Below are 14,449 nucleotides of genomic sequence, written 5' to 3'. Positions count from 1 at the left end.
CCCTCCCTGGGCTCCTCCTAGGCTGAGTACTCTGGGCTCGCAGTGTTCCTGGCTCCTTCTAGGCTGAGTACTCTGGGTTCGCAGTCTTCCTGGCTCCTCCTAGGCTGAGTACTCTGGGGTCGCAGTCTTCCTGGCTCCTCCTAGGCTGAGTACTCTGGGGTCGCAGTCTTCCTGGACGTTGCCTGTTGGTTGTTGGGTTTTAGGTGGTTTTTTTTTTAGGGTTGTCTTGCTGCATTTTGTTGTGGACCACAGCGCATTGCAATCCTAGTCAGCTCAGGGGCTTTCAGGTATTTGACTTTGGAGCTGAGTAGCTGGGCAGACTGATAACAGACAAAGCGAGCTCTTTTGCAGGTTAGTAAACTTTGATCTTAGACTAAACTTCTTTGGTTCAGGCGAGGGCAGCTAAGCAGGTAGGAAGGTGGGGAAGGAGAGGCCGACAAGCAGGCATCGGCAATCCAAGCAGGGGCCTAGTACATCCTGATTTTCTGTAGTTTGCTGACCTAAACCGGTTCAAGGCACCTTGTCTTGGAAATAGACCACTGCATGCATTATTTCACCAACGCCCAAGTCCATTTCACACTTTCCCCCCTCCTCATGCCCCTTTGTCCCCTCAACCTCCCAACTGCCATGGCTTTATGAGGCGCCCTGGGTTCCGTGGCTACCGTGTCGACCAGGGCGGCCCACCCACCTCTCACTTTGGTCTGGAGTGAGCGAGAGCGACGCTGCTTTTCTCTTGCTCTTCAGCCCGGACCTGTGATGTGATTGGCGTGAGAGGGAACTGTGGATTCTGGCGGTAAGGAAAGTGGGGGCTTACTTTCCCGTGTTCCCAAAAGGCAGATGCAATCCCTGCACCCTGAAGGAGTCAAGCAGTAAAGGCGACACAGCAAGACCGTCGGGGACTCGGGCAATGAGGATTTGTCTCCTAAGGGGCCTCAGAAAAGGCCGTTTCCGCTGTGTGGAGTACAGGAATGGAAGGTTTCACCAGGGTGGAGTGGCTTCCAGAGGGTCCCCGTGGAAAAAGTGTGGCTGAGCAGGCCCAGAGGGGGACGAGGACACATTTGGGGGGCTGGAGGAGAGCGAGGACATGTCGGGGGCCAGACTGTCATAAGGGCAGGGACAGGGTGAGGGCCGACTCAGGGACCACAGTGTCATAAAGGCAGGGACAGGGACGAAGAGGACAGACTTGGGGGACCATGGTGTCATAAAGCTGGGACAGGGGCCAGGACAGACTCGGGGGACCTCGGTGTCATAAAGACAGGGACGGGACCGGGACAGACTCTCGGGGCCTGGTGTCATCAAGACAGGACGGGGACCAGGACAGACTCGGGGGACCATGGAGTCATAAACGTAGGGACAGGTCCGGGACAGACTCTCGGGGCCTGGTGACATATACAAAGATGGGAACAGGAAAGACTCAGGAGGCCATGGCATCTTAAAGACCTGATAGGGTGGGATGGGCACCTGTGGTCTCTGGGGTGCGTGTCAGGGGCTGGTCCTCGTGCAGAGAAGGATGGAGGCCCAGTCTGAGAAGGGGGCCGTGTCCACATGCACAGATGGGGGCAGACAGGAGGCACCTGGGGTCCACCACACAGGATTGCGCTGCCGGTCCCGGTGCACGACAGCCAGTTCCCCGGGCTTCAGTCCAGTTGCCAGTTGTCATAACACGGGGGGCCCATTCATCCTCATTCGTGCTCACTTCCTGAACCCAACATCACAAGTCTTCAGTGTCACGACTCACAGATGCTCCTTTCGCTTGAATTGTGTGTGGGAGTGTGTGTGCATTGTGTGGTGTGTGTGTGCATTGTGTGGTGTGTGGGAGTGTGTGAGCATTGTGTGGTGTGTGTGGGAGTGTGTGTGCATTGTGTGGTGTGTGTGTGCATTGTGTGGTGTGTGTGGGAGTGTGAGTATTGTGTGGTGTGTGTGGGAGTGTGTGTGCATTGTGTGGTGTGTGGGGGAGTGTGAGTATTGTGTGGTGTGTGTGGGAGTGTGTGTGCATTGTGTGGTGTGTGGGGGAGTGTGAGCATTGTGTGGTGTCTGTGGGAGTGTGTGTGCATTGTGTGGTGTGTGGGGGAGTGTGAGCATTGTGTGGTGTGTGTGGGAGTGTGTGTGCATTGTGTGGTGTGTGGGGGAGTGTGAGCATTGTGTGGTGTGTGTGGGAGTGTGTGTGCATTGTGTGGTGTGTGTGTGCATTGTGTGGTGTGTGTGTGCATTGTGTGGTGTGTGGGGGAGTGTGAGCATTGTGTGGTGTGTGTGGGATTGTGTGGTGTGTGTGTGCATTGTGTGGTGTGTGTGTGCATTGTGTGGTGTGTGGGGGAGTGTGAGCATTGTGTGGTGTGTGTGGGAGTGTGTGTGCGTTGTGTGGGAGTATGTGTGCATTGTGTGGTGTGTGGGGGAGTGTGAGCATTGTGTGTGTGGAGTATTTTGTGGGGGGTGTAGTATGTGTGCAGTAAGTGGTGTGTGTGGTGTGTGGTTTGGTGTGTGTGGTGTGTATGTGGTGTATTCTGTGTTTGCTCTGTGTTGTGTGTATTGTGTGGTCCCTGTGTAGTGTGTGGTTCGTGTGTGGTGTGTGCATGTGTGGTGTGTGGAGTGTGATGTGTTTGTGGTTGGTGTTTGATACATGTCATGTGGTGCATGTGCAGTGTGTGGTGGGTTGTGTGGTGTGTGTGTTTTCCTTGTGTTACATATGCATGTGCAGTGTGGCAGGTGTGTGCGTGTGGTTTGGGTGGTGTGTGGTGCGTGTGTGGGGTGTGGTGCGTGGAGTTTTGTGTGGTGTGTGTGCTCTGTTTTGTGTGGTGTGTGTTGTGGATTGTGTAGTCTCTGGTGTGTTTTGTGGTGTGTGTGGTGTGTAATCTGTATGATGTGTGGTGTGTGCGTGGTCTGTTGTGTGGTTTGTGTTGTATGTCGTGTGTGTGATCTGTTGTATGATGTATGTGGTGTGTATTGCATGGTATGTGGTATGTAGTGTGTAGTGTGTTGTGTGGTGTGTGTGTCGTGTGTGTTGTGTGTGGTCTCTTGTGTGTTGTGTATGTATGGTGTGTGTTGTGTTTTGTGTGGTTTGTGTTGTGTGGTGTGTATTGTGTGGTCTATGTGGTATGTGGCATGTGGTCTGTGTGGTATGTGTTGTGTGGTGTGTGGCCTGTGGTGGGTTGTGTGGTGTGTGGTGTGGGTTGTGTGGCCTGTGGTGTGGGTTGTGTGGTGTGTGGCCTGTGGTATGTGGTGTGGGTTGTGTGGTGTGGGTTGTGTGGCCTGTGGTGTGGGTTGTGTGTGTGTGGCCTGTGGTATGTGGTGTGGGTTGTGTGGTGTGGGTTGTGTGGTGTGGTGTGGGGTGTGGGGTGTGTGGGGTGTGGTGTGGGTTGTGTGATGTGGTGTGGGGTGTGTGGTGTGGTGTGGGGTTGTGTGGTGTGGTGTGGTATGTGGTGTGTGGTGTGGGTTGTGTGGTGTGTTGTGTATGGTGTGATGTGTGGGTTGTGTGGTGTGTGACCTGTGGTGTGTGGTGTGGGTGTGTGGTGTGTTGTGTATGGTGTGATGTGTGGGTTGTGTGGTATGTGACCTGTGGTGTGTGGTGTGGGGTGTGTGGTGTGGGTTGTGAATGTGCTCACAGGCCACGGTGGTATCGAGGCTGAGCGTGGGCCTGAGGGAAAGGAGCCGTCCTGGAGTCTTCCCTGGCTGTTGTGAGGTCCGTGCCCCCAGCTCACTGTCCTCCATGGGGTCTGTCCCCCCAGCTCGCTGTCCTCCGTGGGGTCTGTCTCTCCCGACTCGCTGTCCCCCGTGGGGTCTGTGCCCCCGACTGGCTGTCCCCCGTGGGGTCCGTGCCCCCGACTTGCTGTCCCCCGTGGGGTATCTCTCCCCGGCTTGCTGCCCTCCGTGGGGTATCTCTCCCCAACTTGCTGTCCTCCGGGGTCTGTGTCCCTGGCTAGCTGTGCTCTGTGGGGTCTGTGCCCCTGACTCGCTGTCCTCCGTGGGGTCTGTGCCCCCAACTTGCTGTCCCCCGTGGGGTATCTCTCCCCGGCTCATTGTCCCCCGTGGGGTATCTCTGCCCAACTTGCTGTCCTCTGTGGGATCTGTGCCCCCGGCTCGCTGTCCTCCGTGGGGTATCTCTCCCCGGCTAGCTGTCCTCCATGGGATCTGTGTCCTCCTCTCGCTGTCCTCCGTGGGATCTGTGTCCTCTCGCTGTCCTCCGTGGGGTATCTCTCCCCGGCTCGCTGTCCTCCGTGGGGTCTGTCCCCCGGCTCGCTGTCCTCCGTGGGGTATCTCTCCCCGGCTCACTGTCCCCCATGGGGTCTGTCCCACTCGCTTGATGTCCTCCGTGGGGTATCTCTCCCCGGCTCGCTGTCCTCCGTGGGGCAGGTGCGGCCCCTGCTGCTGGGCTGCTCCGCTGTCCTGGGCCGCACCGAGATCCTGTGAGGAGATGGCTGTGTGCTGGCCAGCATGGAGTTCCCACGCCCCCGCGCGTGGCTCCGTGGAACAGCGCGACCCCAACGCTCCGCGCCTGCGGCCGGTGGTGCAGGTTCATGGTTCTGTCGTCTGTCACTTAGATTTGGTTTTGTTTTGGATTTAATTTAGATATAATTTTAGATTAATTTGCTCACCATGTTTTATCTGTGATAATTTATTTGATGGAGTAAATCTCTAAATAATTCTTTTTGGAAATGATTAATGGTTGGTGTACTTTGAATATTCACACATTCCGAAAGAATCTGTTTTCTCTCAAACTTTGATTATTCTTTGGCCAGATGCATTTTAAGATGAAAATACTCTCAGAACTTGGAGAATTGCTCTATGTTGTATTTTTATATAAACGAATGCAGTACAATTTGCAGGTATCCATATATTGTAATGAATCTCCCTTCTTCTGAGAACACTGCGGAATTTTTTTCTACATCCTTGCCGCTCACATTTTCACCGGTGTGGATGTATTTCTTTTTCCAATCGTCCTTTCTGGCCCTTGTGCACAGTGTGGACCTGAAACCTTCAATCTTCTCAAAGTTCTTCAGTGTTTTCTTCTCTCACAGACGCTCTACCTTCCTCTTCTGAAAGCCTGACAGATGCACAGGGTCAGGCTCCAGGCTCCAGGCCGCTGAGCGATTCCTCTCTCCTCCTCTCTGAGATCTGTGGTCCTTCCTGGATGTGATCGTCCAGGTTTTACCAATGTGATTTTTGGCAGCAACATTTCTGTTTGTTGGCACTTTCATTTGGGTTTTGTTTTTAATTGGGAGTTGTGTTTTTAATGTACAAGATTGTCTTTCTGTGTTTCTGTTTCCGTCCTTGGCACCTTGGACTTTTCTTTCTTCTTTTTTTTGAGATGGAGTCTCCCTCTGTTGTCCAGGCTGGAATGCAGTGGCACAATCTTGACTCACTGCAGCCTCGACCTCCCAGGTTCAAACGATTCTCATGCCTCAGCCTCCCGAGTAGCTGGGATTAGAGGCATGTGCCACCATGCCCTGCTAATCTTCATATTTTTAGTAGAGACGGGTTTTCGCCATGTTGCCCAGGCTGGTCTCGAACTCCTGACCTCAGGTGATCCGCACGCCTTGGCCTCCGACAGTGCTGGGATTACAGAGTGGGCCCCGCGCCCGGCCCAGGCGCCATGGTCTAGTTTCACAGCTGTGAGTCTCTCGGGTCTCCCTGAGACATTCTTGTGTGGCTCAAGCCCCAGGGCCCTATGGCCCCGCATCCGCCTGGCGTCACATTTGGAGGACCAGGGAGGAACCCCAAAGGCAGCGCAGAGCCACGAAAATCGTGGACGTTCACGACTGTAAGGAAGAAGAATTGTGAACTAGTTCTCAGTGTCTCTCTTCCCAAAGTAGTACATGCAATACCAACTTCAGTTTCTGAAGGTTTTTTCCCCAAAGAGACGACAAGGGCTTTGCACGAGGCATAACGCGGGGAGGCTTCCTAACACTCCTCTGTTGAGACCGCCCAGCCCCTCCAGATCCCCCACCCAGCAGTGGCTGTTCAGTGCCTTTCACTGCCCCTCCCTCCCTCCCCTGACGCCACGTCCCTCCCTCCCCTGACACCACGTCCCTCCCTCCCCTGCCTCCCTCCCCACCTGACTGACCAGGAGCTGCCGCAGTGTGCGTTCAGAACCTCGCAGCCACTGCCCACCTGGACAGGCCCCAGCCCCGCGTGGCTGGACAGGCTACCCTGTCCTGTGGAAGGGGAGACACACAGGACCCTGTGAAGTGAACTCTCAGGTCCTGCTCCTCTGGGAAGCTCAGGGAGGCTTCTCAGGGAGGATCTGGGAGATTTCAGTGTTGCAGCAGTTAGTAACAGCTCAGGAGCTCTTCCAGCATTGCCTCAGTTTCTCTCAGGCGCACCCCTCTGCTCCGTGTGGCCTCTTTCTGATGTGGGTTTTCCTCTGGCACCTGGGGAGTCTTGGGTGAGCCTGTGTATTCGTGAACGGGTTCTGGGACCTATCGCTGTGTGGGGGCTGTCGAGGGCTCCCCAGAACTTAAATCCTCGGGGGAACTGAGGGGCGGTAGCACCAGCACCGGGTGCCTGGCCAGGTCCTCCGCCCAGGGGCCCCCACACCCTGGAGAGCCGTTTTCTGTAGCCGCTCGGCTGTGGCCGGGGTCAGATTCTGCAGCATGTCTATTCATTCCCCTGAGCAGGCCCCGGTCCCGGGGACGCGGCCCCAGGCAGTGCTGGGCCCTTGGCTCTCAGGGCTGGTCCTCGGGGATGATGTTCCCAGTCCCTGAGGTCTCCCTGACAGTGGGCAGGGCCAGCCCTCCCTGGGGCTGACGGGGCTGGTCTCCCCTTCTGGATCCTGCAGATGGACACCCGCTCCGGGAGCCAGTGTTCCGTCGCCCCAGAAGCCGTGCTCAACAACGGAGATCTGGTCTTGCCGCCCCGCATCTCCAGAGTGAACGGCTGGTCGTTACCCCTGCACTACTTCCAGGTGGTGACCTGGGCTGTCTTCCTGGGCCTTTCCTCGGCCACCTTCGGGATCTTCATTCCCCTCCTGCCTCATGTGTGGAAATATATTGCCTACGTGGTATCCTTTTCACCGTGGCACGGTCTGAGCGGGAGGGGCGCCTGGAGGACCCTGCAGTGGACCTGGCTCTGGGATCTGGTCCATGGCTGCCCGGCGGCACCAGTCACCTGCCCTGGGCCAGACTGTGTCCCCCGAGCCTGCAGGTGGGCCCAGTGGCCACTGGTGCTCTGTGCAGCCCCTGCTCAGGGTCAGGGTGGGCAGGACAGCATTGCCTTAGGGGGCTCCAGAGAGGGACTCTGTCAGGAGGGACAACAGCCCCCTGGCCTGGCACAGGACCCACCCTGCTGGCAGCCTTCTGCTAAAATCCCTGCGCAGCCTTTTGCACATGGCCAGCACCTCCCTCCTCGCCCCTGGTGCCAAGGAGGACAGCGCTGTGCCCCACAGGTCGGCAGCCTGGGTTTCCATGCCAAGCTTAGGCCACACGGTGAGGGCCTCTGGGCCGCCCCGCGGAGACGGCTGTCAACCCTGAACTCCTGGCTAGAAGGCGGTCCAGGGGCCAGGCAGGGTGACGGGAGGGCCCCGCGCTCCACCCCTTCTGTTTGGTTGCCATGGGGAGTCTGTGTTGGTCCCAGGGTGAAAGGAGGAGGGAGCCAGGATCTGAGGGCGGGAGCTGATGTCCCGGTCATGGGGAGCCCAGCTTCTCCTGGCTCCAGGGGACAAGGACCCTCTCCCCAGTGGCCCCACAGCCAGGCTCAGAGACAGAGGCCCAGGTGAGTCTGGGGTCCTTGAGTGAGTCTGGGGTCCATGAGCGAGTCTAGTGGGGGCTTCCCTGAGCGAGTCTCGGGGAGAGGGTCCCTGAGAGACCGTCTGGGGTCTAGAGGGAGCGGGTAGATTGTGCAGCTCCCTGCCTCCTCCCCCCTCCTGCTGTCTGAGGCTGTGCTTCTCCCCCAGTGCTCGCGGGTCTCTGGTATGAAAGAACCAGGTTCCCCACGGCCTTTGGGGCTGCATCTGGCTGTGTTTACATCTGGGCGTCCCTCCTGCGGCCCTGCTCTGTCCCTCAAGGTGTAAAGGGCTTTGGGGTGACTGTGCTTGGCTGGGCTGGCTGAGCCTCTGGGGGTGCAGTGCATTCTGTGGGGGATTTGCCCTGTGTCCAACAGGGATGAACAAAAAGGGCATGGGGGCAGCCATCCCGGTCCCCGCCTGGCACAGGTCTGTGTGTGCAGGGTTGATGGGTGGCCTTGTCTCCTCTGAGCAGGGCCAGGTGAGCAGGGCCAGGTGTGCAGGGTGGTGTGTGCAGGGCTTGGTGTGCAGGGCTGACTGAGCAGGGCTGGGTGTGCAGGGCTCAACTCTGCAGGCCTAGGTGTACAGGGCCATGTGTGCAGGGCTGGGTGAGCAGAGCCAAGCCTGGTTGAACTGGGATCCAGTGTGCAGGGCTGGGCGAGTAGGGCTGGGTGAGTAGGGCTGACTGGTGGCCTCACCTCCCCTGGGCCCTTGGGCCTCATGGGGACGCCTCGTGCCAGGCTGACCAGGCCCTGGGCCAGGTTCTTCCTTGACGTGCCAGGTGACCGGGGGGATCTTCTTCTTCCACCTCGTCGTCCACCTGATTGCCTCCTGCATCGACCCGGCCGACTTCAATGTCAGACTCATGAAGAACTACTCTCAGCCCATGCCGATCTTCGACAGATCGAAACACGCACACGTGATCCAGAACCAGTTCTGCCACCTGTGCAAGGTCACTGTGTGAGTGCCCACCCTCGCCGAGGCCCCGCGCTGTCAGGGTCACCTCCAGGGGCCCAGGGGCTTAGGTCACTGCTGGCCCCACAGGGCCCCTGCCATGGCCACAGCTGACGCTAATGGAGCTTCCAGGGACCGGCCCTGTGGCTGCGGGTGGATAGCCCCTCATCGCGCTGTGAAGGGGACGCAGTGCCAGGCCGCCCCAACTCCTCTGCAGGCAGGGCTGAGGCTGGAGGGCTGTGTCTGTCACCTGCAGGTGACCCGCTGCTCCCCTGGAACGGAACGCGGTGGCACTCAGGCATGTTTGATCCTCAGTGGATTTCGTGCACGAGGTCCCTCCCCTGTGATCCCAGGGCAAGAGAGCGCTGTCTTTCTTGGGGGTTTTCAAGGCAAGCCCCAGGGAAAGAGGGAGGGAAGGGTTCCAGTGTCTCCAGGGACCCTGGGGGCATCCGTGATGGCCTAGGGGGTGGCTACAGGGCTGCTTTTGGCTGCAAGGGAGGTCCTATAGGCACAGGTGGGATCCAAGCCCCCAGCCTCAAGTCCTGGAACCATAGGGCAGGTGCAGCCTCCTCCAGGGCCATTGCCCAGAGTGAGGCTGGTGCAGGAAGGCTGGGGGGTGGTCTACGCTCCGGCGTCCGCACCCACCACAGACACGGGCTCCTCCTGCTCTGTGGCTACCTCTGCCCAGAGCTGCCCTGCTTCTCCTCCTCCCCACAGGCCTCAACTCCCTCCCCCAGCCTCCCATTCCCCACTGAACGCCCACTCCCCAGGCCACACAGGGCTGGTTCCCCCGAGGCACCTGGCTCCCGGTGATGGGGCTCCGGCCCTGGCCCAGCCTGCGCACTTGGGGCCTGACAGCCGTTCCCCGATTCATCCATCCAGGAACAAGAAAACCAAACACTGCATTTCCTGCAATAAGTGTGTATCCGGCTTCGACCACCACTGCAAGTGGATCAACAACTGCGTGGGAAGCCGTAATTACTGGTGAGGGGCACGGCGGGGATGGCCGGCGCGGGCCAGGCTTGGGGGAATTCGGAAGGGAGGGGTCCTCGTGGTGAAAGGGTGGAGGGTCGTCTTGGGGCTGCGTCCCTGTCCTGATGCGGTGACGCTTGGTGCGTGCGTGCGCCGGCCTCCTGTCTGGCTCTGGGGCTGTGGTGCGGCCGTCCCTGGACAAGGTCATCCGCACAGAGCAAGTCCCTGGAGGCCCAGCGTGGGCATTTGCTGGGCTGCCCTGGCTGAGGCCTCCTGACCGCGCTGTCCTGGGCCGGGCGGCCTTCTCTCCACCCGGGCTGAGGCTCATCCAGCACAGGGGTGGGGCCACCGAAGGGCAGTGGGCATCCAGCGGGGACTGACGAGAGGTGTGTCCCCTGAGTGCGGTGGAGGATCTGGGGACTCTCAAGGCCCGGTGTTCTGAGCCCCGGCTGTCAGCAGCCCTGAGTTGTGAAGATCACCAGGGAAAAGAATCACATATGCCCCCAGCTACTCTTTGCTGACCTGAAAGAGGCCGTGGTGTGGGTGGGAGTGGGGACCAACGTCGTCTGGTGTCACAGGACGTGCCGTGGGGTCCCTGCCCTGCCTCCCTGCCATCCCGCCTTGAGCACAGTGTGTGTCCAGAGTGGCTGAGCAGCCCGGCAGGGACAGAGAGGCTGCGTCACTGCAGAGCGAGTCCCGAGGCTGCACGAGATGGTAGGGGCGGGGGAGACCCACCCGCCGCCTCCCCAGGAGAGGAGCAGCTCCAGGACGGCCGAGGTGTGGCCGGCTCCTCTGGGTCACGCTAGCCCCGGGTGCCGCTTCCTTCTAGACTCATTATGCTCTGGTGCCTCGAGCTGGCTCAATCCGGTGGGGCCTGGCGGGGAAGGTGAGGGGGGTGAGGGCCCACAGGCAGGTGGCAAGGAGAGGGTTTGCCTTCCTCAGGAGGGGCGCTGGAGAGGCACCGTGTGGGCACCAAGTGTAGACGCCGCCTGCGAGTGAGAAAGGGGCGTCAGGAGAGCAGGGCTGGGGTCATGGGCACCCTGAGCTCCAAGCAGTAGCCAACGCCGGCATCTGTGCCAACCTCACTTCTGTCCCTTCGTCCGCCAGAGGCGGAGAGAACAACGGCATTGAGAGCAAGATGAGGAAAGTTGAGGAGCTGATGGCAGAGCCCCGCGAGGGAGGCTGCCTACTTCGTCGTGATAAGAGGAAGGGTATGGAAAGAAGCAGGCGGCCCTGGTGTCCTGGGAAGACCGTGAGCGCTGGCCTCAGACTGTGCGGGCTAAACATGGGCAGCAGGGGCAGGAGGCTGTGCTAACCAGGAGGAGAGCGGCCCTGGGCGGCTGCGGGCAGAGGAGGCCCCACGTGAATGGCTCTGCCCCATCCCATGGGCTTTGGTCTCTGTGGTCTTAGAGACCCGCCTTCCTTCCTGGATGAAGAGGGGAGTCCTGTCCAGACAGTGGGATGAAGATGAGGGGTCTTTACTCCCTACAAGTGGGCTCAAGCCCAGGAGGACTGGGGGCACAGTAGGGCACGTCCGCCGCCTGGAGGGGCTGCTGCTTTGGAAACCCAGGCTGGGCATGGAAGGCCTCGCCACGTCCTCCGCACTACGTGGCCACATCCAGGCCAGGCTCCCAGGCTCGGCGCTGGCAGGAGAGCGCACTGGTGGCGTCAGGAACCAGGACACCAGGAAGGAGGGCTGGGACCACCCGCCTGGTCGTCGCTGTGAGAGGGAAGCCAGCACACGGGAGCAGCAGTCAGGGAGCCCCTCACGCCGGAGCCACCCCTCACCCCTGGATTATCCAGAAGACTCTTGGAGGGAGAGGAGCGCCCGGAAGGCAGCTGTCCCCGCACCACCTCCTCGGAAGACTGCGGCATTCATGCTCTGGCCTCCAGTTGAAAATACTAAAAGGGATTTCAGTGAACTTAGGTGAACAGAATACACTGGAAAAGGTTAAAGGAGGTTAAAGGATCCTTATTAAAATAATAATGGCAGAAAGACCAAGGAAGACGGTTTAGTCAAAGTATGTTCCAGGGACCGCTGTCCAGAATTGTTTTTTCTGGATGGATTATTCTCTCCATCTTTTGAGCAAAAACGAGAGGCTGGGAGTGGTTTTGGTCTCACGTCTACAGTATGCACGTCACTTTTGGCTCAATTGTGCACGAGAGCCTCGGAGAAGGGGGGACTGCAGCCGAGGAGCAGCCGGGCTCCTCCAGGGCCTCCTCAGCCCGAGTTCCCTTTGGGTACAGTGATCCAGGTCCCTGAGCCTGCAGGCCCTCCTGGGTACCACGGTGCAATCATGGCTCTCTCTTTCCCTGGCTTCAGTGCCTTTGCCTAGCATGGTGCCATGGAGACCCCAACACAGACCATGCTCAGGGCGCCCTGAGTGGACCCCGCGTGCTCCTTGGCTGGGAGGGAGCCCTATCTGAATGAGGTGGAGTCGGAGGTGCGGGCAGAGGCCCCGGAGCCGTGACGCTGGAGACGCGGTGTGACCCTCACGCTCCACTGGCCGGGTGGGCTTGGGCGAGTCGCATCGTGTCTCTGACCTCAGTTTCCCCACTCGTGAGAAGGGCTAGTTCCCCTCCTCACAATCTCCTTGTTCCTTGTGGGGAGTAAATGAAACCAAGTTTGCAAGAAGTGCTGCCTGAATTGTCGGGCAGTGTGAGATGGTGGGAATGTCCCATGGCCACCCCTCTCCAGTGAGAGGCCTGGAGACCCGGGGGGCGTCACAGGATGGGACAGAGACAGGAGCCTGAGCTTCCAGGCACGGTCGGGAGCGGGGTTTGAGGCCAGTGTCGGGCGGTGGCCAGTGGCCCTCTCTTAGTGGATGCCCACGCTGAGCTGTCACCTCCACCCTGTGGGCTCCAGAAGCCCTGCGCGTCCCTGCCTCTGCCCCCGCACCCTCCCACCTGCCCCCGATGCCCTGCGCATCCCTGCCCCCACGCCCCCCACACCCACCCCTGCCCCCGTGCCCCCCCACCTGCCCTGCATGCTCCCGCCCCTGCCCCTGATGCCCTGCATGTCCCTGCCTCTGCCCCCGTGCTTCCCCACCTGCCCCTGTACCCCCACACCCACCCCTGCCTGCCCTGCACACCCCCCACCCTTGCACCCCCCACACCTGCCCCCAAGCCCCCTGCCCCTGTGGCCCCCACACCTGCCCCCATGCCCCTGTGCCCTCACACCTGCCCCGGCCTGCCCCTGCACACCCCCTGCCCCCATTCCCCCCACACCTGCCCCCATGCCCCACTGCTCTCATGTCCCCACCCCTCATGCCTGCGTGTGTGTCTCCTGGCAGGTTTTTCTTCAGCACCGTGGCCTCAGCCACAGCCGGCATGCTTTGCCTGATCACCATCCTGCTGTACATCCTCGTCCAGTACTTTGTGGACCCCGGGGTGCTCCGCACGGACCCCAACTATGAAGGTACGTGGCCGCCACTCTTGGGGGGCCTCAGCCTCACCTCCAGCCATCTTTCCGGGCAGTAGTATCGGATCTGGAGGTGGTCGGCCCCTCTTGCCCCAGGGAGAGGCCAGGGTGGGCAGCACCAGGCAGGCTCTGACCTGGGCCGAAGGCAGTAGCCCAGGGTCCACACAGCCCAGCAGCCCCCAGCGTGCAGGAGGCAGGCTTGGGGAAGGCACTGGCCGCACTGCTCTGTGAATGCTGCAGGTTGCGACAGGTGAGAGACAGTGGGGTCCGGCTCTGCCCCTGCCCTCCACAGTCAGCCCTGCAGCACCTGTCACGCCGTCCTGTGGGGCCACGTGGCTGTGGGACAGTGGGGGTGTCTGTCCAGCAGGAGCAGCTCACGGGGAGAGAGAGCAGAGGCAGCGCTGAGGGTTCTGGGCTGTAGTCTGCAGAGCGCTGAGGCTCTTGGCCAAGTGGGCCCGGAGCCTGGGATGCCCACACTGAGCCACAGGAGAGACGTGGCGGTGAGGACTGGGCTCCAGCGGCAAGTCCACGCCAAACCCGGACCCCGTGATGCCAGTGTCCTCAGGAAATGGGTCTGCTGCTGTGACTTAAGATCTGAGGTGGGAGTCTCATGCTGGGTGGTCCCAGGAGGCCCAAATCCAGCCATGAGGGTGCTTATAAGAGAAAGGAGAGACGTAGAGGGGAGGCAGCCCCGTGAGGATGGAGGCAGGGTTGGAGTCACACGGCCACAGCCCAGGGTCGCCCGGAGCCCCAGGAGCTGGCAGAGGTGGGAGGACCTCCCTGGACCCTGTGGAGGCAGTGTGTCCACCTGTCCTGAAGCTGGACGTCAGAGCCCTGCCTCCGACTGCAAGAGTCTGCTGTGGAATGCAGAGGCGGCGTGCCTGCCTGTCCTCCAGCTGGATGTCAGAGCCCTGCCTCGGACCGCAAGAGTCTGCCGTGGGAGCTGCCCGCACCCGCCGCCACTTGTATTTATCGCAGCAGCGCCGGGACCCTCACCAGGAGGACCTGGGCCAGAGCAGCCCCTTGGGGTGTGGGTCAAGACTGCCAGTCTCAGCCCCAGGCGTGGCTGCGCCTGCACTGCACACGGCCCAGGTGGCAAGAGAGGCAGGACTTGCCTGCCCCTTGTTCCAGAACATTCCAGAGCCAACACGGTGTGACTTTTTTTTCAAGGATGAGCTTTGCCAGCTCCGTGTGGAAGGCCCTAAAGCTCCTCCTTCCACTTGGAAGCGTGACCGGTGCCACCCAGGCCTCACAGCCGCTTTGGAAGCACTTCCTGAAAGCCAGCTCCACCCTGGCAAGGCCCTGACCTCAGCGGGCCCAAGCCCAGGACAATGCCTGTTGTGTTCTTCTTCCCCCCGGAGCAAGTCACCTTCCCCAGCAGCCTCCAC

At 60.1% G+C, this 14,449-nt stretch overlaps 1 protein-coding gene across 11 annotated transcripts in view; it reads left to right on the top strand.

Annotated features, from left to right (window-relative positions):
* The first annotated feature begins 654 nt into the window (after positions 1-654).
* ZDHHC11 (zDHHC palmitoyltransferase 11) overlaps positions 655-14,449 on the top strand; it is a 125,488-nt gene continuing 111,693 nt past the window's right edge. For 10 of the 11 annotated variants that reach the window (XM_073993051.1, XM_065546044.2, XM_065546043.2 and 7 more), the window contains exons 1-4: positions 6,230-6,994; positions 8,496-8,674; positions 9,551-9,652; positions 12,934-13,058. In XM_073993051.1, coding sequence (XP_073849152.1) covers positions 6,773-6,994; positions 8,496-8,674; positions 9,551-9,652; positions 12,934-13,058 — 628 coding nt within the window. In that variant the 5' untranslated portion in view covers positions 6,230-6,772. Of the gene's footprint in view, positions 794-6,229; positions 6,995-8,495; positions 8,675-9,550; positions 9,653-12,933; positions 13,059-14,449 lie in introns of those variants that run through there. The other variant, XM_065546037.2, reaches the window with a different exon arrangement.

The sequence above is a fragment of the Macaca fascicularis genome, chromosome 6 (genome assembly GCF_037993035.2).
Source record: "Macaca fascicularis isolate 582-1 chromosome 6, T2T-MFA8v1.1".
NCBI classification, from domain to species: domain Eukaryota; kingdom Metazoa; phylum Chordata; class Mammalia; order Primates; family Cercopithecidae; genus Macaca; species Macaca fascicularis.
The sequence above is the reverse complement of the archived record's forward strand: the minus strand, read 5'-3'. Positions and strand labels throughout refer to the sequence as shown.